At 39.3% G+C, this 22,385-nt stretch overlaps 1 protein-coding gene across 7 annotated transcripts in view; it reads left to right on the top strand.

Moving 5' to 3' along the window:
* The first annotated feature begins 5,469 nt into the window (after positions 1 to 5,469).
* RUFY1 (RUN and FYVE domain containing 1) overlaps positions 5,470 to 22,385 on the top strand; it is a 30,169-nt gene continuing 13,253 nt past the window's right edge. Inside the window, exons 1-12 of one of the 7 annotated variants that reach the window (XM_070739151.1) lie at positions 5,470 to 5,915; positions 10,181 to 10,354; positions 10,875 to 10,992; positions 11,428 to 11,529; positions 11,873 to 11,996; positions 12,757 to 12,818; positions 13,315 to 13,380; positions 13,885 to 13,954; positions 16,162 to 16,263; positions 18,941 to 19,057; positions 19,671 to 19,838; positions 21,275 to 21,372. In XM_070739151.1, the coding sequence (XP_070595252.1) occupies positions 5,627 to 5,915; positions 10,181 to 10,354; positions 10,875 to 10,992; positions 11,428 to 11,529; positions 11,873 to 11,996; positions 12,757 to 12,818; positions 13,315 to 13,380; positions 13,885 to 13,954; positions 16,162 to 16,263; positions 18,941 to 19,057; positions 19,671 to 19,838; positions 21,275 to 21,372 (1,490 nt within the window). In that variant the 5' untranslated portion in view covers positions 5,470 to 5,626. Of the gene's footprint in view, positions 5,916 to 9,271; positions 9,817 to 10,076; positions 10,355 to 10,874; positions 10,993 to 11,427; positions 11,530 to 11,872; positions 11,997 to 12,756; positions 12,819 to 13,314; positions 13,381 to 13,884; positions 13,955 to 16,161; positions 16,264 to 18,940; positions 19,058 to 19,670; positions 19,839 to 21,274; positions 21,373 to 22,385 lie in introns of those variants that run through there. The other 6 variants (XM_070739157.1, XM_070739155.1, XM_070739152.1 and 3 more) reach the window with 6 other exon arrangements.

Here is a 22,385-nt window from a genome sequence, read left to right as displayed (position 1 = left end):
ATAAAGTTATGCTTCTATTAATTTCTTTAAGAGTTATTTTCCTGTAAATTAATATTTATTGTTTACATTTTGATTTGGAGGTGGAATAAGAAAACGTTGTAATTTGTATACAGCAAAGAGAGGGGAAATTGATGGGAGTCTCTATTTTTAACAGTGTTGCTTTCTGCTATGAAAATGTAAACGTATATTACATTTATTAAAAGTATAGTATTAATACTTTTAATACTATAATAAAAATGTGTCTTTAAATATACCAGCGACCAGTGAGGTCCCACAGAGTTTGCCTTCTCCGGGTCCCATCGACTAAACAATGTTGTCTGACGGGACCCAGGGGAAGAGCCTTCCCTGTGGCAGCCCCAACCCTCTGGAACCAGCTCCCCCCAGAGATTAGGATTGCCCCCACCCTCCTTGCCTTTCGTAAACTTCTTAAAACCCACCTCTGCCATCAGGCATGGGGGAACTGAGACATCTTCCCCAGGCCTATATAGTTTATGTATGGTATGTTGTGTGCATGTTTTTTAAATTATGAGTTTTAACTTTGTAATATTAGATTTGTATTGTATATTGTTTTCTATTGTTGCTGTGAGCCGCCCCGAGTCTGCGGAGAGGGGCGGCATACAAATTTAATAAATATAAATATATAATAATAAATATATTTAAGTGAAGGCATTAATTTTTCAAAACGATGTTATTCAGATATACTGTTTGAGGACTTAAGAAAAAATCAGTAATGTAAAATGCTATGAGAAGAGACTCTAAATTGATTAGGAAACTACTACAGTGACATCTAATGGAAAGCCTTATGTTATGCCCAATCCCTTTATACAATTACAGAACATGAGAAAGAACTGGAACTAGTCTAATCTCCTGTTTTTCAAAAATATCCAGTTCCTCGTCCCAAAATTCCCATTAAAATGCATAGTTAAGCATATAAACAAGGAATTCTGGGGATTATAGTCTAATCCACTGATGGTGAACCTATGGCACACATACTTTAGGTGGCATGTGGAGCCATATCTGAGGGGAAGCGAGGCATTGTCCATGAATCAGCACCCCCAGACAGTGAGGGTTCAGCAATTTTCTTCAGGAGCAGAAAAATGCTTGTGTTGCCTTTGTGAATGACCATGCCTTCCCTCTCCCTTTTTCCTATTTCCCCCCACTCTCTCTCCCCTTCCTTTCTATTTCCTCTTCCTCCCTTTTTTCCTTCCCTGAGTACATCTAATCATAATCCATTTTATAGTTAACAGATGAGCAATTCAAAACTCTGACTTCATTCCAGCATCAGTGCTACTCTTAAACTTATATCTTTTCTTTCTAGGTATATGTTATTCTAATGCTGCCTTTTTACCACCTATTCACTCAAGTGAGTCCAGGAACTCTCTGCTATTTCTTAAAACAAACTAGAAAACATTCTATAAATGTCAAAATAAATTCTGAAAATTGAAAACTAAACAAAAAGGAAATAATCCAGTCTTGAAAAGATCCATGGGAAACTCAAAAATTTCATTATTGTATACAAATGCTTGAATGATAAAAGAATTTAAAGTTGAATTTAGTAAAATTGTAACAGAATTAATCATAAGAGTAATGGTTAAAAATTGAGTAAATAAAAATAAAAATTGGACATCTGGAAATGTTCAAAACATTAGATGCCATCTAAAAACCTGCACATTAATTAAATTTCCATTTTTCAATTAAAAACATTGCTACATAGATTTGTGCATATACTGTATTGACATCATAAGGAAAAAAATTAAGGCCAATACCAGCTAAAGAACTGGCAGCTATGATTTCACATTTTTGTGTATATATAATAATACCCATAAGATCAGGGGTGGGCAATTAATTTTGGCATAGGGCCGCATGAGAAATTGGGATGGCTTTAGAGCTTTCCTGGGCAGATGGCTTTGCTGACCGGAGAAGCGAGCGATCCGGGAGTTCGGGACTGTGTGGCTTTGCGCCATGAAGAGAAAACGGCAGCAGGGAAAAGTCGGCCGGGCTAACGGGAGGCGGCGCGTGGCCGGGCGCTGGGGACGTCTGGGAGGGCGAGGGGGCTGATGGCTGCTGCCTCTTAGATGCAGAGCCGGCGGGCGGAGGCGAAGACAACGGCGCCCTCCATTCTCTCTCCGGTTCTCTCTCTCTCTTTCTTTTTCTCTCTGTTGCTGGCGTGGTGAACGAGAGAGAAAGAGAGAGAAAAAGGAGGGGAGAGAGAATGAGAGAGAAAGAAAGCAAGAGAAAGAGAGGGAAAGAAAGCAAGAGAGAGAGAGAAAGAGAGGGGGGAAGGAGGGAGAGGGAAAGACATAGAGGGAAGGAAGGAGGGAGAGAGAAAGAGAGCAAAAAAGAGAGGAAGAAAGAGGGGTGGAGAAAGAGAAAGAAGGGAAGGAAGGAAGAGAGAGAAAGAGGGAGGGAGAAATAGAGTGAAATGGAAGAAGAGATATTTTTTTGTCCAAACTTTTCTTTAGCCCGCCCCCCCCCCTGTTCAGTGTTCCCCAGAATTTTGAAAATATGAATAATGTGCCGCGGCTCAAAAAAGGTTGGGAAACACTGCTTTAGAGGGCCAGACTAATATAATTAACTCAGTTCTACCCAATACTGTATATTATTGGGTAGAACTGAGTTAATTATATTATAATTATAAATTATAATTATATATTATATTAATTATATTATATTATATTATATTATATTATATTATATTATATTATATTATATTATATTATATTATATTATATTATATTATATTATATTATATTATTATTATTTATTAGATTTGTATGCCACCCCTCTCCGGAGACTCGGAGCAGCTTACAACAACAATACATAGTACAAATCTAATGGTTTAAAAAAACAGTTTAAAACCCTTATTATAAAAAAGTCATGCATCCCAAACAAACCATACATAAAATGAAACGGCCCAGGGGAATCAATTTCCCCGTGCCTGAAGGCAGAGGTGGGTTTTTAGGAGTTTGCGAAAGGCAAGGAGGGTGGGGGCAGTTCTGATCTCCAGAGGGAGTTGGTTCCAGAATGTTGGGGCCACCACAGAGAAGGCTCTTCCCCTGGGCCCCGCCAGACGACATTTTATTATATTATATTATATTTTATACAGTATATTATATATTATACAGTATATTATATATTATATATTATAATTATATATAATTATATATTATATATTAAATCTTGAACACCCAGTTCTTATCTAGAAAACTTGGACTGGCCTCTGCGAGCCAGTCACAGACAGCGGGCGGGCCGCATCCGGCCCTCGGGCCGCATTTTGCCCAGGTCTGCATAAGATACTACTTTGACATAGTTGTGGATTTTGTGTTCTCTGGGGAAGATCAGAGCTATACCACAGGTTCCATTATACTGGACAGGCCTTATCAAAGGAATCAAAGCAAAAGTGTCTTTCCCATAAAAAAAATATGGTTCTGATATAATTTATGGAAACCAGTATTAAATGAGTCATCACCCAAAGACCATATTAGGTGTGGCTGGAAATCTATTTATGAGCTACAGGATTCAGGACTGTTAGCTAAGCAATCAGGGTCAGCAACTAAGGATTACTAGAAGTTTTTTACCAATCACAAATACACGCCATTCAAACATCATCCACATTGACAAAATCACCATCAATGTACTGAAAAAGGCAGCTTTACTTGAAACAGTTTGCACCCTGCAACAGTATCTTTAACATTTATTTATTGTTAGAGTTGAAGGGGACCATACAGGTCATGGAGTCCAACCCCCTGCCTGAGCAGGAAATCCTACAGCACCCCAGCCAAATGGCAGTCCAGTCTCCTCTTGCAAGTGTCCAGAGTTGGGGAGTTCACAACCTCAGCAAGGCAGGTTGTTCCACTGGTTGATCGCTCTGACCATCAGGAAGTTCTTCCTTATTTCCAGGTTGAATCTCTCCTTGGTCAGCTTCCAGCCGTTGTTTTTCATCCGGCTCTCTGGTGCTCTGGAGAATAGTGACCCCCTCCTCTCTGTAGCAACCCGTCATATACCTGGATACTGCTATCATGTCCCCACTGGGCCTCCTTTTCTCTAGGCTATCCATGCCCAGTTCCCGCAATCTCTCTTTGTAAGTCTTGGTTTCAAGTCCCCTAATCATTTCGGTTGCTCTTTTCTGCACCTTCTCCAGAGTTTCAATGTTTCTTTTGAAGTGTAGTGACCAGAACTGGATGCAGTACTCCAGATGTGGTCTGACCAAGGCGTAGTAGAGTGGTATTAATACTTCCCTGGTCTTGGAGTGTATTCCCCTGTTGATACAGCTTACAATTGTGTTGGCTTTTTTGGCCGCTGCTGCACATTGCCGGCTCATGTTTAGTTGATTATCCACCAAGACTCCAAGATCTCTTTCGCAGTCTCTACTGCTAAGTGGGGTTTCTCCCAGGCTGTATATATGTCTAGGGTTTTATTTACCTAGGTGAAGGACTTTGCTCTTAACATCATCATCATCCAAGTCCTTGGGAAACACTTGATAGGTGGACAAAAATACCAAATCCAATCTAAAGAACTAGCAGTGAACATTGAATAATTATAGCGAGATGGGCTGCTTTAATTAAGAAATAGAAGAGCAGTTCTGGGTTTATGCTTAAGTGGGATCTGAATCATATGTTCTAATTGTCCAAAGCTAAGTACAACCTGACTTACTATTTTATAAAAATAAAAGAGCATGAAACGTCCTCAAAAGAGGTGCTTCACATGCACTTCACCTCCCTTCTAAAATTCTCCAGCCATAGGATTATAACAAATTAGATTGCCCCCTAAAACTTTTGAATCCACAGATTCAACATTTACCAGATCGTTCCATTAGATGGCAGCGAAACCTCATTCTGCAACTAGACGGTATTACCTGTTACACAAACCAGCCCAGAAGATTTAACCCTGTTGGGGAAGTTCCCCCACGCCCAGGGTTCTTGTTTGGAAAACATCTTAAAGAGGAGAAAGAGAACCTTACTGCAATTAGAACAAGGCACGCGCTTCATCTTTCATTCCGATGACTCACAATAGAGGCGCTTTTGGGGAGAAAAAGAAAATTGCACGGATCACCAGACAAAATATAAAGCATTAAAATATTTGCACCTGAAATCAAAACATGTATTATTTCGGACGGTTCTGCCCCCCCCACTTCCCTCCATAACATGTCACCACTAAGGAAAGGTATTCGGGCACACCTATTTCATTAGGGCTTTCAAAGGGAGTTACGGGTTGTTTTGACACCGATGTTACGCTGATGAAACGCATCGTTCTTGCACCAACCTGTTGGGTTTTAGTCAAAGGCGGCGGCGGGGGGGGGGCGTAATAAAAAAAAGCGGTGTGTGTAAAGAGGACACCAAACTCCCACCAGTTTTGATGGAAACCAAGACGGTCTCCCAGGAAACATATTGGGAAATAAACCTCATTAAACACAAGTGAGAAAAAAATTGAGGTATAAGAGAGTCCGGACAAGCGGGGAGAGGCCACCCAGCGGGGAGATAGCAACGCAGGGTCAATTACGTAAACTTCCATTCAAGGCGCTTCTTCTTGGGAGTTTTTTTGCTTCTGTTTTACCGAGTTTCGGCCGCCGACTCCCAGCGCCACTGCCGGAAGAAGCCCTGAGGTTCCTGACTGTGACGGGTGTCATATGACCCAAGGAAAGATGGCCGAAGACGGGCAAAGCGGCGGGGAACTTGCAGCCGGATCGAGAGAAGATTTCGAAGTCATTGATCGCGCCCAGATCCCCAGCTCCTCCGAGCTGAAAAGCGATGGCAAAGAGAGGGGCTCTCCAGATGCCGGCTGGTCCGCTCCCATCTTCTCCCTGGCCAAGAAAGCCTCGGAGAACTTAGCGGTGAGCTATGGAAACGCTCTGAAGTCTGCAGCCTCGGTAGGACTCATTCCCAAACCACTCAGCAATGACAGCCCAGCAAAACAAAGTATGGCTATGTTTACTGCTTTGTCTTTGGTAATGGTGGTGTGGGGTGTAAAAGGCGAGTAAATGGCTTTTCTCACGGTAGAGGAGGGGCCGGGCCAAGAAAACTTTCAAGGATGAGTTGACTTTTCAGGCTCCGACTAAGAATGTATTCTAGAGAAATGCAGTTTCTAGAAGAAATGCCCAAGTTCAACAGTCTTAAGCTCTGGGAATCATTTTTCCTTTGATCTGGACCTTTTCCTTGGGTATCCCATCTTCATTTTGTTAAGTTTTCTGCACATGCCTGGAAGTAATCTCCACGTGTTGAAGGTGGATGCCCCAGTTAAAAATAGAGGGGATTTCCAGGGGAAATTCAAGAAAACATTTCTAAATATTTCTAATACAGCTTGTTGTAAAGTGATGTTTGAATGCTTGACAAAAAGGCAGGGATTCTCTGTTTGAGACTCATATTTTTTCCTCTTGGATCTGGATAATATGACTTGGTTTGTTTTCTTTATATGACAGAACATATCATGCAGTATGATGTATATAAATATATTTCTGGTCCTAAAGGCATGAGTAGAATGAATTAATACCATGTATAAATTGTGTTGCAGAATTAAAACATGTTAATGATGCATAAAAATCAGTTGAATGGAATGTAAATTCATATACATATATTCATCAGAATCTGAGAATTAAAGTAGTGTACAATAGAGTCAGAAGTACTAGTACTTATAAAGATGTAATGGTATTATTTTAAATGCATATGTATAAAGCATATCCTAAGTCCTGTAACATTAAATTATAAAGTTGTTATCCCAATGAAAAGCAATGTACTTTTTTATAACAAGAAAAAAAGCACACCAATAATTGGAGGAAAAAATGAAAATATATTAATAAATTCCACTTTGCCAAGGGAATCATAATTCTTTATTTTAATTCAAGAAAATTGACTTTAAGATAAAAAATATAACTAAAATGTTTCATTATTCATACTTCAGAATTTTATTTTCAATAATATTCTCCTAAACATTGCTATTTTTCTATTTATAATCTAATCACTTCATCTATTTTATAATTTTTCTTTCCAATAGGAGATACTGAACAACAGATTATTGTATTTATACTTTAGCAAATATGCAGTTGAATGTATAGGGTTACACTAATAATGTATTTTGGTATTGTTCTTGTGTCTAAACTTACTGATTAAATTTATGAATTTGGGGAAAATTGGTATTAACAATGGTAGCTAAATCATAGTTTACTCAATTCAGCCAACGTTCTGGATTTGCATGAGACATTAAGTAATAAGTTGATTCCCTTCCCCCTACCCTAGCTGGGTTCATACAACATACAGTATTAGACTAACTAATGAGAACGTTTTGTCTTGAAGAACCAGTTTGGTATAGTGGTTTAATATACCAAGCTAAAAACCAGGAGACCAAGTCCTGCCTTATGCACAAAGTCAGCTGGGTGTCCTTGGGCCAATCTTTCTAAGATCTCATACTATGGGAAAACACTTCCCAGAAAATCTTGCCAAGTAAACTGCAAGTGGCTAGAGTCAAGATTGACTAAAAGACAAAAGAAAGAAAATTATCAGGAATAATTTATTTTCACCAAATAGAATTGTATTCAAGAACTTCACATTTATCAGAAATAGAAAAATGTTTTTAAGTAAGAGAAAACAAGATATGCAAAAAATATATACATTTCAACAAAAAAAATTAATTTTTAAAATTGAGTAACCTCTCCAAAATGGGTTCTTGGTGAAGAATATGGTTTAAAAGGCTGAGTCATTACTTTATAATCAGCCACATTTTAAGAAAATATTCAGCACATTTTAATATATTAAGACTGATATGCTGTGTACAATGATGCATAAACTCCAACACCAATGAAAATTGATTCTAAACAAAGCAACAATCATACCCATACTCTAGAATAAATTATATTAAAATGGGGATTTAGCGTACCATCATGCTATAAATATTTGTAGGATTAAATCTGAAGTGTATTCAAATTCCGGGGGGGGGGGGGGGCACATCCATCACATCCCTTTTAGTGGTTTTATGTATTTTCCTTAAAGTTTTAAAAGTAATACTGTATATGATCATATGTAGACAGGCTCTTTAACAATTCTAAAAAGCTTGCAAGCTTCTAAAATCAAATTTCTGATTTCTGCTCACCTTTCATTTTGTCCACTGCACAATCCACATGGGTACCAATACACGTGGTACATCATATAACTGACAGAAATGCTACTTCTCACTCATATGTTATCTATCTGGCTATACAATCCCCCCAGAAAGAACAAATCCATAGCTGTATCCCAGCCACAGCAGACAGGCAAATATCAAAACATAATTGCTAGGTTCCGTCTACCATGTCTTTCAGCTCTTATTATAGTCCAGGTGATCCATGCACCCATGAGGAATAGTGCTTGTGAAGTGCTTTCTTTTAAACTGCTCAGGGTACTTAATGTTGTATTAAATCTATTTGGTGTTTTTTTTTAATCGGCAACTTTAAAACATATGGACTTCAATTCCCAGAATTCCCCAGCCAGCATGCTAACCTAGCTAGAGCAGTGTTTCCCAACCTTGGAAATTTGAAGATATCTGGACTTCAACTCCTAGAATTCCCCAGCCAGAATTCGCTGGCTGGGGAATTCTGGGAGTTGAAGTCCAAATATCTTCAAGTTGCCAAGGTTGGGAAACACTGAGCTAGAGAGATGATTCATTTTCAGAAAAAGGAGGGGGGCGGGTAAAAGCAATCCTGCAAGACACGTCGCAGATATTGGAGCAGAGTCCCACGAATCTAGTCTAGGGGAGGGGAGGACTTTCCTCCCAGTCTCTCTTAAGTAAACGCCGGGGAGATGTCCGTCAGAGATGCTTTATTTTGTATTGAGCAGGAGGCGGCGCAGAATGGCCCCTCCCAGCTCTATGATTCCGAGATCCTTACAGTTAAAGAGTGTGGGGAAGCAGAACTAAATTCCATTTAGAAAATGGATTTTAAAACGTTGCGTTCCCCCAAGAAAAGGGAAACGACTCTTAAGAAGAGGTAAAGCCCGCCGCTCATTGCACACACACACACACACCCTTTAGAAGCCTTAAAGGTGACACCCTCCAGAAGCAGGAATAACTAAAATGGCGCCTCCGCTTTCTTGTTTATAATGGTTCGGGAGTTTGCTGAGCCAATTTGCTTCTGTGACCAATGAGAAGCGAGTTTGGGGGATGACCCTGTGAACATTTTTCTCCCCTGTCAAAACATAAAGGCGGCAAATGAGAGAACATGGCCAATCCGGGCCCTTGGAATGGTTGATGCACCGTTATAATTGGCTCGCAAGAAAGGGTATAAGAGAGTCGGTGCGTTTTGTCCAATGAGAGGCCGATCTTTGAACGTGGAGGGGGTGGGAAGTGTTGCTCGGGTAACGCAGGTGCAGGTGAAAAACCAATGGAGTGGAGGGGGGAAAGAAATGATAGTTTTGCCTGTGCGAAGACTGGAATATACACGTGATAGACTCCGGGAGGTGGAAACGTGGAATCAACGGGGAAGCTTTTCAGGACTGAGTAGCCCGTTGTACGCCTGTAAGTGTGGGACCTTGGAGAAAACCCATGCACAAGGAGGCCCGTGACTGCCTTCTTTGCTATGGAAAACTGCTTTTGCTCCCGGTTTTCTGAGGAAATTGCAATGCTTGTTTTCCCGCTGTAACGTCTGAATCAGGCCGAGAAATGAACTATGGGGGTTTCTTCTGTAACCTTGATTATATTCAATAGCTACGACTGGGTTTTTTTGTACTAACATGCTTACAAAGATTTCTCCCGCCTGTGTTTATAAGCAACCATGATGGCCATTCCTGTAGGGAACATGAAATGGGATTAAAATGTTGCACTGCAAGCATCGTTCTGGGGAGAGTGGAACAAAAGGTACCTATGTGCTTTTAAGGATTGTTGCACTAGATACTGAAACTTAATTATTGTAATTTAGTTCTTATTGTTCACATTTGGGTATGCACACATTTACCTGGGTGCGTTTTACCATATTGATTTAGAGTCCATTACTCTTATGCATTTTTGCTGTATAAACAGGAACTAAAAATACTTGCAACACTGGGCTTTTTTATGAATAGTTCCTTATTGTGTATGTTATTGCAGGTGCTAGTTTGTTGTTTTTTGTATCATAACAGGAAAATGCTTATTGGTGTGGATTCACATTTTCAGAATAAGCCTACAGATCTATTACAAGACTTTGCTTTCTTATACACATGTCTGCTTGTCTATATGTGTTTAGCAGCCAGAGCCCACACAATGGAAGAGCGTTCCAATCTTGTGAATATGATGAAATTGAGCATTAAAATCTTAATCCAGTCAGCTTTGAGTTTGGGGAGGACTCTTGATTCTGACTTCCCTCCTCTGCAGCAGTTCTTTATTGTTTTGGAACATTGTCTCAAGCATGGACTTAAAGGTGAGTTTGCTTCAAATCTGATTTTATGTTTGTATGGTTGAAAGCATAATATTTTTCTTATCTGTTCACTTTATTTTTATTGGTTAAGAATATTTGAAGGACATCAAAAAAATTTTTTTATTATTTTGCTGTCCCCATTCAACCAAAATAGCCACCAGATATTTGCAGAATTTACATACATATAGTTAAATTCCTGTTATTGAACCTGCATAGAAGCAATGGAAAAAAGAAAAATATATACATATATTTGACTGCATAGCTTTACATATTTGTCTACTTTTGTGCATTAGGGAAACAAAAGTTATATTAACGCATGTATGAAAATAGAAATTCCACGTATGTTATTTCTATATTAAGTTTAATATATAGGAAAGTCTGATGTATTCACTCAGAATATATCACAACTTTTTTTGGTGTTTGTCTAAAAGTAGTCCAATTAGGTTGTATCTGTAGATATCTGCATTATATGAACTGAAGTAGAATAAAATGTTTTTTTTTCTTCCATTCTATCTTTATCTAGCTAAGAAGAGTTTTATTGGGCAGAACAAATCATTTTTTGGGCCTTTAGAATTAGTGGAGAAACTTTGTCCAGAGGCATCAGATTTAGCAACAAGTGTCAGAAATCTGCCAGAATTAAAGTGAGTAGACACAGATATTATAGTTCCTTCATAGGGATTGTTTAAAAGAATGCATACTTTTTATTTTTTTAATACTGTTAGTAATAATCAGATAGTCTTTGCTGATCATCAGCTAAAAGCAGATTTTTTTCCCCACAAGAATTGTAATTCAGGATATTTTTATTTAGAGTAAAAGTACTAACCTGTATTACTTTTTATTTACTATCCTTGAAAATCATCCCTGTAAAGTATTAAAACTAATGACAGAGTGGCATAATTATTCAACCTAAAGAAAAAAACATTAAGTTAAAAATGGACAGACTTTAAATATTGACTTATTTTGATAAATTATCTGTGTGAAATGGTTGATATTTTCAGCAATTATTCACGTTTAACCTGGCAGTATTTTGTTTCTCATTTCTTTTCAATGCTGATGATTTTCCTGTGGTGTTATAGGACTCCAATCGGAAGAGGCAGAGCTTGGCTTTATCTTGCTGTGATGCAAAAGAAACTGGCAGACTACTTGAAAGTACTCTTGGATCACAAATGTCTATTGAGGTATTTTGGATTTTTCTTGAAGAAGAACATTTATTACTGCTTAGAAAGAGAAGGAGTTAAATTAGATCTAGAAGTCAGTTTGAATCAGTCCTGCCAAATGAAAAAATAGGAATGGGCCATTCACTCTCCTTGTCACTGTTCTGCAGACAGAAAAGTGTTATTGCAACTAAAACTCCTGACAAAAGAAGAAACTCTTCCATTTGAGCTAAAGACAGCCTAATGTTTATATTGAAAATATTAATTGGATAAAAGACATTTAGTTTAGAAAAAAAACTTTTGAATTATCCTCTGAATCTTCCACTATGATGACCATCCACTAAATCATTATATTTTCCTTTCCTAGTGAATATTACGAGCTTGATGCCTTGATGATGGAAGAAGAAGGAGCTGTGATTGTCGGCCTTTTAGTGGGACTAAATGTCATTGATGCAAATCTCTGTTTAAAAGGAGAAGACTTGGATTCCCAGGTGAAAATGATCTTTAAACTAAGTCCCAAGTGGAACTGTAGGCCTGGACCAAGGGCAGTCAGACTGAATTCATATTGTTTTAGATGTTTCTGAAGATGTAATAATTGCATTTACAGCTGATTTATTTACAGAAGTTCTGTCCCAGAATAAAACCACAAATAATAAATAGCACTAGTTTGAATCTATGCAAATTGAGTGGCCACTTTTTGGATCTTGTGCTCATTAACTGTTTTTTAATATTAGATTTGTTTCCATTGCAACATTGTTATTATTGTTGTTGTGAGCCGCCCCGAGTCTTAGGAGAGGGGCGGCATACAAATCTAAATTATTATTATTATTATTATTATTATTATTATTATTATTATTATTATTATTATCATCATCATCATCATCATCTTCCTCCTGCAGAGTTCATTTATGCAATTTATGACCCTTTTGCTTGGTTGTAGTGAGTGTCATTGGTCATGTCATGTGTTCCTTTTTGAAGCAGTTTAGCTTAGCTGGTGTATTCTATGATTGTTACCAGCCTCTCATGTTTTCATGGCTCTTTGCACTGGACACTAGTTCTGTCCAAAGTACTATATCAAGAAAATATGTATTTGAGTTCATTTTAGGACAGTGACAATCAATGGACTATGTTAATGGCTTGAATCCTCTTGCATTTAATTCCCCTGAATGTGAAAAGGGTATGCAAAAGTACATCACAGTGAATTGTATTAGAGACATAATATAATTTAATGAAATTTATCTTTCTCGTCAGGTAGCAGTGATTGATTTTTCGTTGTACCTTAAGGATACACAGTGCATTGATAATGGCAAAGGGTATGTATAGTTAAGTTTCTGCTTTTCAAAATTGTGTAGGAGAAAATTATATCAGAGATGAGCTAAGTCTGCTTTCCTAATTACCTTAGAAAGAGAAAAATTGAAATTAGAATAGAAATGGGCAAATTAAAAAGAAGAAAACTGTAAAACGCTGTAAATTAGACATTCATTAATGCCTTTGGCATGAAAGTGAGTTGGGCAACTTTGAGCCAGTCACTCACTTTTAGCCCAACTCACCTTGCAGTATAGTTGTTGTGAAGAAAATAAATGGAGAAATGACTGTCAGGTATGTCCAGTGCCTTGAATTGCTTAGAAAAATAATAAAGGGATAAAAATAAGTGATTATACCAACTGATTATGGTGTTCTGGATTTGTACTTGGAGCATCTTCAATGAATATATATCTTCTTATACAACAACCATTCTTAATATAAATAGTATAACATTTGAAAGAGTTGGCTGTTTTGAAAAGACAATGATCTTTCTTTTAATGTTAGAGATGAAGGAATTACTGCTGTGCTTGACCAGAAACATTATGTAGAAGAACTTAATCGACATCTAAGGTACAGTTCGTTGGTTAATCTTTTACTTCCCCACCCCACTCACATAAAGGGTGTTACATCTTCTTAAAAAGCTTTCTCTTTCCCTTATTATTCTGAGTTTTAGTATCTCTAGACCCCTGGTTCCCAACATGGGGCCCACGCCCCACAAGGGGGCAGTTTCATTTTTAATGGGGGAAGTTGGAACCTTGTTTAAACCTAGTTAATGGCCTTTTAGGCTTCCTCCACGTGAGTAGATCACTTTTTGAATAATAAGAATTATATGTCATGGTGGGGGCTCAGGATTTTAGAGATCTTTAGGTGGGGCATGGCCAAAAAAAGTTTGGGAACCACTGCTCTAGACCTTAATGTCGTCCTTCCCCTTACCTCTAGTTAGAACTCCAGGTTTTGTCTTGGATTAGACTATTTATTAGTTTGGGGACCCTAATTGTTTTGAGAAACATATTTTTCTATTTGGGATGAAATGGTTAGAATTATTATACAACTACTGAGTCTCTTTCATTATAGTTGCACTGTTGGAGATCTTCAGAGCAAGATAGAGTGCTTAGAGAAGACGAATTCCAAGCTCCAGGAAGAGGTTTGTGATCACTGTGGCATACATTTTAAATGAAATAGCTCAGACATGTGTCTGAAAAAACCTAGAGAATAAAGACAGTATACAAATAAAGTAACATATTGCAACTTCTAGACTGATTTAAGTTTTAGGTAGTGAAACAGTGGGAAGCTACTTTTATAAGAAGCTATAGCCGAGGTCCATCAGGCTTTTTAGAAAACAAATACTTTGTTTGCAAAAAGTTCAGGTTTGTAGCTCATCGAGCTATAAACCTATCTTATTAAGTGATTATTAAGAGCAGAGTAAGCTTATACTATCATCTAAAAGGAATAGTGCTATAATAAAAAGCATAATAGTAATTAGTTCCTATTTTGGAAGATGAACATACCGGTAATTATTCATTAAATCTTGAAATGCAGACTTGTCAAATTTTCATTTGAGGTACAGGAACTAGCAGATTGTTATGAACAGCAGGATTATATGTAACGTGCTACATATATATATATATTATTATATATACAGTGATACCTCATCTTACAAACGCCTCGTCATATAAACTTTTTGAGATATAAACCCGGGGTTTAAGATTTTTTTTGCCTCTTCTTACAAACTATTTTCACCTTACAAACCCACCGCCGCTGCTGGGATGCTCCGCCTCTGGACTTCCATTGCCAGCAAAGCACCCGTTTTTGTGCTGCTGGGATTCCCCTGAGGCTCCTCTCCATGGGGAGCCTCAGTGAAATCGCAGCATTGCAAAAACACAGAGGTCTGGAGATGGGGTTTCGAGGACTTCGGTGTTTTTGCGATGCTGTGATTTCACTGACGCTCCCTTCGCTGGGAAATCCCACCTCCGGACTTCTGTTGCCAGCGAAGCACTCGTTTTTGCGATCCTGGGATTCCCCTGCTGGGATTCCCCTGCAGCATCGCAAAAACACAGAAGTCTGGAGGTGGGGTTTCCCATGGAGGGGAGCCTCAGCGGAATCCCAGCAGCGCAAAAACCGGCACTTCGGCTGGCAAAAGGGGTGAATTTTGGGCTTGCACGCATTAATTGTTTTTCCATTGATTCCTATGGGAAACTTTGTTTTGTCTTACAAACTTTTCACCTTAAGAACCTCGTCCCGGAACCAATTAAGTTTGTAAGACAAGGTATCACTGTATATATAATTTTCAATTCAGCAAAAAAAAACCATGTGACATATATATATGTCACATGTTTTTTTTGCTGAATTTGAAAATTAAGGGAGACTAGGATAGATCTATTTCGGCCTTATTTTGGCCTCATCAGCTAGCCATAACCACTGGGACCTGAACCTGCAACCTTTGCCTTGTAAGGCAGAGAATTATCCTCTAGGCTATATATATATACAGTGGTACCTCGGTACTCGAACGCTTTAGTTCGCGTACATTTCGGATAACGAACAAAATTTTCGGCAAAAATTTGCTTCGGTATCTGAACAAAAATTTGGATACCGAACAGCCACAGAAAATTTTGTACATTATCCGAAATGTTACCGCCGGGGGCTGCTGCAATCCCAGCAGCTTCAGGGGGCTGAGGAGCTCTATGAGAGCTCCAAGCTGCAGGAACAGTGGGGGCGGCTGCAGTCCCGGCAGCTTCGGGGGGCTCCTTTCCTCAGTGCTTCCTCTTATTACCTGTAAGCAGCTGCAAAAACTTTCTCCTTCCCGGCAGCGGCTTCCCTTCGAGTAGCAACAACGCCGGGAACGTCACGTGATGAAGGGAAGCTGCCAGAGCCATCTCAGCAGTTGCCGCCGCTCCAGCAGCTTCCCTTCATTACGTGACGTTCCCGGCGCTGTTGCTCCTCGAAGGGAAGCCCCCGCCGTTGCCGCCGGCGGGAAGGAGAAAGTTTTTGCAGCTGCTTACAGGTAATAATACGAAGCATTGAGGAAAGGAGTCCCCCAAAGCTGCCGGGATTGCAGTCGCCCCCACCCTTTGCAGCTTGGAGTACCGAATTTATTTATCCCATAGGAAATAAAGAAAATAGATTTAATTGGTTCCCAGCGAGTTAACAGGGGCTGGGAACCAATTAAATCCATTTCCATTATTTCCTATGGGATAAATAAATTCAGTACTCGACCAAATCGGTTCTCAACCACACTTCTGGAACAAATTGTGGTCGAGTACCGAGGTACCACTGTATATATATATATGTTTCATTTGAAAAAGGAACTCTTTTCATTTTTTAATCACTTTCCCTTTACTATCTTTTGGGCAGCTATCAGCAGCAACAGATCGAATCAAAGCTCTTCAGGAAGAACAACAAGACCTGAAACAGGAAAATGAATTAATTCGTGAACGCAGCGAAAAGTATGCTGAGGTCAGATAATGAAAATCTTCTAAGACTACATGGAAGCCTTAATTGTTTGCTTATTTGTTTTTATTGGTTACCTGTTTTTCTTTTCTAACATAAAACATGCACAGAGCATGCATATACAGTGTTCCCTCGATTTTCACGAGGGATGCGTTCTGAGACCGCCCGCAAAAGTTAAATTTCCGCAAAGTAGAGATGCAGAAGTAAATACACTATTTTTGGCCATGAACAGTATCCCAAGCCTTCCCTTAACACTTTAAACCCCTAAATTACAATTTCCCATTCCCTTAGCAACCATTTAGATTATTACTCACCATGTTTATTTATTAAAGTTTATTTTAAAAAATGTTTTTTAAAGGCAGATGAAAGTTTGGCAATGACATATGACGTCATCAGGCAGGAAAAACCGTGGTATAGGGGGGGAAACCGCAAAGTATTTTTTAATTAATATTTTTGAAAACCCGTGGTATAGACGTTCCGCGAAGTTTGAACCCGCGAAAATCGAGGGAACACTGTATATAAAATCTCTTAGGGCACAAAAAATACTTTTCTATGTGTGACTGCAACAAGATAATCATCCTTTTGATAAAGTAGTAGTTGGTTAGGCACAAATGTGTGCTCAATTATTCCTTTGATAGGAAAAGAAAGACAATAGCAATGATGCTTTCCGTTGATATGCTCTGCACATCTGACTGAAAAGAATTGACACTCCTGGTTTTCCCTTCCGTTAAAAGCCCCATTGGAATGTCCCGTGTTATTTGAGCAATTAGAAAGCCAAGAGCCATAGAGCAGCGTTTCCCAACCGGTGTGCCGCGGCACACAGGCAGGTGTGCCATGAAGCTCCCCGCCCAATCTGCCCCCTCTCCTCCGCCGCCGCCCCCTGCCTTGGGGCGCGACTTCTCTCGCCGCGGCGGCGGCTGCAGCTTCAGCTCCTCGGGACGAAAGCGCTCCCAGCCCTCTCTCGCAGCCCCCTGGCTGGGAGCGCTTTCGCTGCGAGAGAGGGCTTTCTTCATCCATTTCGGGAATGCCCGCTCCTCTCTCGCGCACCGCCGCTCCCCTTTTCTCTCAGCCCTCCCTGGCTTCGCTTCTCAATCCCTCCCTCCTTCCGTCTTTCCTTCCCCTCAGCCGTTCTGTCTGGGGTCTCCCGCTCTTCCCTTCCCCGCCTCCCAGGCTTTGCCTTTGCCACCCCCACCCTTTTTTGGTTGTCAAGGAGTCCTTTGCCGCTTTCCCTGGCTGCGCTCGGAACCGACAGGGCGCTGCTCTTTCTCTCTCACACTCTCTCCCGTGAGGCGGGGGAAGGGGGAAAAAAGCAAAAAAAACCCTTCTTGCAGCGTGCCCGCGCTCGTCCCTTCAGCAGCGAGGGAGGGAAGTCAGAGGGCGAGGGAGCAAGCGAGCGCTCTTATCCTCGGTGCCCTCTGCAGCCTGCCTTCCTTCTTCTTTGCCGCCGCTGAGGGACGGAGAGAAAGATAGAAAGGAAAGAGGGAGGGAGACAGAGAGAGAGAGAAAGAGAGACATAGCAAGAGAGAGAGAAAAAAAGAAAGAAAGAGATAGCAAGAGAGAGAGACAAAGAGATAGCAAGAGAGACAGAGAGAGAGAGAGAGAGAAAGAGACATAGCAAGAGAGAGAGAAAGAGAGAGAATGAAAGAGAGATAGCAAGAGAGGCAGAGAGAGAGCAAGGGAGAGAGAAGGACATGGAGGGAAGGAGGGAGAGAAAGAGAGCAAAAAGAGAGGAAGAAAGAAAGAAAGAGGGATGGAGAGAGAGAAAGAAGGGAAGGAAGGAAGAGAGAGAAAGAGGGAGGGAGAAATAGAGTGAAATGGAGGAAGAGATTTTTTTTTGTCCAAACTTTTTTTTAGCGCCCCCCCCGCCCTCCCCCCCCCCCCCCCGGTTCAGTGTTCCCCAGGATTTTGAAAATATGAATAATGTGCCGCAGCTCAAAAAAGGTTGGGAAACACTGCCATAGAGGATGAATGAAGTGAAGATAATTATTGAGCTAGCCCCTTATTTCCTTCTGCAAATTGAAAAAATCCTTTGCTCAGTAAAGGGCAACCCTGTGTCCAATAATGGTGTGCTTAAAATATTGGACTAGGACTGGAGAGATCTTCGTCTAATGGTATCTCTCTGGGTCACACTTGCCACACTCTTTCAGCCCAACCTAGTTCACAGATTAGTAGTTATAGGGACAAAATAAAGGGCATACTCCATGTAAGTTACCTTTAGTTCTGGAAAGAAAGGCAAGATATAAATAACAAATAAATGCATCTCACTAAAACTAATACCACTAAGTAGTACATTGAAATACTATCTAGGGTTTATTTTCCAGCTACTTAACTCATCCATAGTTCTTCTGTACACACTGAGATGCATAACAGCTCCTATAAGAATGGGCTTCCCAGTTCACTCTTGCAGAAATCAACTTTCTTTAATATTTTTCCAAGAAAATGAATGGATGAAAATGAGTATTTTGCTTCATTTCCCTAGCTAACTGCAACAGTTTCATAAATTAACAAACATCAGTGTCTTTTAGTCTTTAGCATTTTGTTGCTCATATTGTTCACAGGTATAAAATAACTTGTTGATTGCAGATTGCAGTTGACTGCATTGATAATTTCACATCTAATTTTTCTAATAGAAATATTGAATCTTTGGTCTATTAGCAGATTATTCACCCACTTTTTAATTTAGGTAACTAAACTGGACACCAAAGTGGAACTGGAAACCTATAAACAATCACGACAAGGTCTAGATGAAATGTACAGTGATGTCTGGAAGCAATTAAAAGAGGAGAAAAGAATTAGAATGGTGAGTGCTCATAATTGAACAAGTGGCAGTTGAAATGTTAAATAGTCCTTAGACTTCCCCTTCAAATTTATTCGTATAAAATAAATATATGTTCATATAAAATAATGATCATTTACAAATATTGAGTGATGTAATGATGCAAAAAATTGATTTGTATAAACCTGGCTTTTTTATTAGGACTGAATGTAAGAGTAGATATTCCAGTTAGTTACAGAAATATACTAGAAAAATTTCAAAAATGCTATGCCCAAACCCAAGCAGGGGTCACTATTTTTGCTTTTCTTTGGAATATTTGTTGTTTGAACACAATACAAAGAGCCCATAACCAATTATGACTGGAGGTACTAGGAAGAGTTAGAGAGTATGAAATGTCCAAATGTGCATATAAATCTCTTTGGATCTTAGCCAAAACAATTTGGGAGGAGGAGGGGATATACTATGTAACTAGTAAATATAAAAAAATACTTTTATTTATTTAGTGTAAAATTTCCTTCCCCAATTGCCTTGAACTATAGAAGGTAGACCAATTCAGCAGTCCAGGAGGGCATATATATTGAGCTTTCATGATGTACATGAGATGTTTTATTTATGCAGCTTGTATTGTAATTTTAAGGAGTTGGAAAAAGAATTGGAGCTTCAGACTGCAATGAAAACAGAGATGGAAATTGCCATGAAACTTCTAGAGAAAGATACACATGAAAAACAAGATACCTTGGTTGCACTTCGCCAGCAGTTGGAGGAAGTTAAGGCTATCAATTTGCAGATGTTCAATAAATCTCAGGTATTCAAGAGTCTCTTTGCTATGGCCACAAATAGTCCTAAAATTCAGGAGTTGAAGTGTCTGGTCTGTTTGATCAAGTTTGATGCAATGTTCACTCTTATTTATGAAGCTGAAAATGTGCATATTCTTTATCCTCTCATCTTCAGTTCCTTTGCTGATTTTAACTTGGAAACCCTGATTGTTATATTCAAAATAGGGAACTCCAACTTAAGAACAATTTACTAAGAAAGATGTTAAGTTAGGACAGAGGTAGGCAAAGTTGGCCCTTCTATGACTTGTGGACTTTAACTCCCAGAATTCCTGAGCCAAACATGCTAGCTCAGGAATTCTGGGAGTTGAAGTCCACATGTCATAGAAGAGCCAACTTTGTCTACCCCTGAGTTAGGATAACACTGGATTTTGTGCCAGAATTCCTTTTCAACGAAATACCAAGGAATTCTGACTTGGATAATATATGGTCATGTGAGAGGTAAGAAAAAGCATTCAGGCCAGGAATTCATTTCTTACCTCTATGTGTTCTTTTGGCAAATAAGGAGATTCTTCACACACAGCTGAAGAGCAAATAATTATTCACTTCCCCAGGTTTTTTTTACTTGTGATATTCTTACCACCAAAAAGGGAGCAAATTCCTAACTTAGTTTTTTGACTGGAAAAGATAAGTATTGCAAGAATTAGATCCTTATTCTTGATCTGGGGAATAATTTAGAAGCTTAATGTGGGGATGCCCTATTAATCAACATCCATCACTCATCTAGCTAAGACATTACTAGAAGCTTTTATGCAATATTTTCTTTTCAGGTACTATTTTAAATAGAATACTTGAAAAGGCAGCAGATGGCCAAAGGCTCTGGAATAAGGTAGCCAGACCAGCATGCAGTCCCAAAGCTCCTAACAATCGCAAACATGTGATGTGGCTTTCTGCCATTTGCCAGTAGGAAGCACAAAATCCTACTGTAGGTCTTAAAAAGCTAAATGGAGAGGGGTTTTTTAAGGTTTTTAAACTTCCCATCAAGGAAACCGAGAAAAAAATATTGACTCCTAATATTTGTCAGGTAGCCCTATGATACAAATTAAATTTCCACCCACTGCAGACGTTCTGTCCAGCAAACAAAGACAAGTATGTCCTTCAGCCACCAATTAAGCGCTCACTTCTGTACTACAAAAAATAAAGTTTTTTATTTAACTGTTGCAATCTGGATATAAACGTAGGCGTATTGGATTATTTCCCAGGGGTTTTTTTTCTTTTGAAGTACTGCAACTAAAGCACTTTCTTGATTTTTGCCATCAGATTTATTAACTCTCCTATCTTAGAATTAAGAGAACCTTTGGAATATGAAAAGAGATGTGAAAAGGGATCTTTCTGAACTGTTACAGCCCTCCAAGCCATAAGAAGTGATTAATTTAAAGTGACCTGTTTGAATTTGCTTTTGCTCCAGACTGCACAGAGTTCTTTACAACAGAAGAAAGAAGCAATATCATCCTTTGAAGGCAAAGCAGATCAAATGATGTCTTCTGTGAAACAATTGGAAGACAGGTGATTTCTTCCACATATCTGATCAAGGTGTGCCCTTAGCAGTTTTGCAGAGTTCTGCATATCACAATTCGGACAGGTTGTTTCTACTGAAGCATGAATGCCAGTTCTTCATTGTGTCCCTTGGTGCTGCCCATTTTCCCCATAAAGTGGCTCTTGGAGAGCCCTGTAAGGCAAATTTTTAGAATAGGAAAACCTGGAAAGGGATTCTCATGTCTATTGCCCTACTTGCTTTCCTGTCAAATGGAATGGGTAATGGAAAAGTCTTTTAGGCAGACTAGCCCCCTTATTGTAATGATACAGAATTTCATAGATCAGAATGCACGAACAAAGTTGGAGAGGCCAAAATCTTTGTTTTGTTTGTTTGTCTGTCTGTCTGTCTGTCTGTCTGTCTGTCTATCTATCTATCTATTTATTGGATTTGTATGCCGCCCCTCTCCGCAGACTCGGGGCGGCTAACAACATTAATAAAATAGCACATAACAATAATCTAATACTAAAAACAGTTAAAAACCCATTGTTATAAAAACCAATCATACATACAGACATACCATGCATAAAATTGTAAAGGCTAGGGGGAAAGAATATCTCAATTCCCCCATGCCTGGCGGCAGAGGTGGGTTTTAAGCAGCTTACGAAAGGCAAGGAGGGTGGGGGCAATTCTAATCCCTGGGGGGAGTTGGTTCCAGAGTTTAATATGATGAAGGTCGATATATCAAAGAGAAGGAAAAAGGGGTTATAGGAAGATAAATCAGTGATCAGCACTGGGATCCGTATCTTATAAACATTTATTCAATTTCAACCAAGGCATTTATAAAGAAGCGGTGGGTTACATTAATTAATCATAACATTTTATGATAGGAGCTGTTGTGGTGCGTTCTTTTCTTCTGCACTCCCTAGCAGTTCCTTGAAGTTACTGCTGTCCTATTTAGAAGCTGCTGGCAGAGCTCAGAGTTCATCTCAAATAAAGATTATCTGATTCATGTCAATTTATTTGTTTCTTTTTTGAGGGGGGA

Source organism: Erythrolamprus reginae, chromosome 2, assembly GCF_031021105.1.
Source record: "Erythrolamprus reginae isolate rEryReg1 chromosome 2, rEryReg1.hap1, whole genome shotgun sequence".
In the NCBI taxonomy this organism is placed as follows: domain Eukaryota; kingdom Metazoa; phylum Chordata; class Lepidosauria; order Squamata; family Dipsadidae; genus Erythrolamprus; species Erythrolamprus reginae.
This window is presented reverse-complemented; position numbering and strand designations above follow the sequence as displayed.